General features: G+C 49.4%; 1 protein-coding gene across 2 annotated transcripts in view; it reads left to right on the forward strand.

Annotated features, from left to right (window-relative positions):
* Positions 1–506, forward strand: part of slc39a6 (solute carrier family 39 member 6) — a 10546-nt gene that overhangs the window by 7200 nt on the left and 2840 nt on the right. For both annotated transcript variants that reach the window (XM_008434756.2, XM_008434757.2), the window contains exon 11: positions 252–442. In XM_008434756.2, the coding sequence (XP_008432978.1) occupies positions 252–442 (191 nt within the window). The remainder of the gene's footprint in view (positions 1–251; positions 443–506) is intronic.

Consider the following 506-nt stretch of genomic DNA (forward strand, 5'->3'; position numbering starts at 1 on the left):
ACCAACATGGAAAGACCAACATAGAAGTACCAACATAGAAGTACCAACATGAAAAGACCAACATAGAAGTACCAACATAGAAGTACCATCATAGAAATACCAACATAGAAATACAGCCACTGTCAGCAGATTGGTGAAAGAATCAGACGTCTCCATGTGACTGAAGTCATGAAGAATCGTTTTTGAATGGAAATATTTAAAAAGATCAACATCTGTGGTTCTATTGTTTTACCTCTACGTCTCTCCTCCAGGTGACTTTGCGGTGCTGCTGAAGGCGGGCATGACGGTTCGCCAGGCCATCCTCTACAACGTTCTGTCGGCCATGACGGCGTACGTCGGCTTGGTGACGGGCATTCTGGTTGGCCACTACGCTGAAAACGTTTCCACCTGGATCTTCGCCCTGACGGCCGGACTCTTCCTGTACGTGGCGCTGGTGGACATGGTGAGTTGGACCGAACCGTCTCTGGAGGACGGAACCGACTCTGGGGGACGGAACCGTCTGTTGG

The sequence above is a fragment of the Poecilia reticulata genome, linkage group LG17 (genome assembly GCF_000633615.1).
Source record: "Poecilia reticulata strain Guanapo linkage group LG17, Guppy_female_1.0+MT, whole genome shotgun sequence".
Classification (NCBI taxonomy): Eukaryota; Metazoa; Chordata; class Actinopteri; order Cyprinodontiformes; family Poeciliidae; genus Poecilia; species Poecilia reticulata.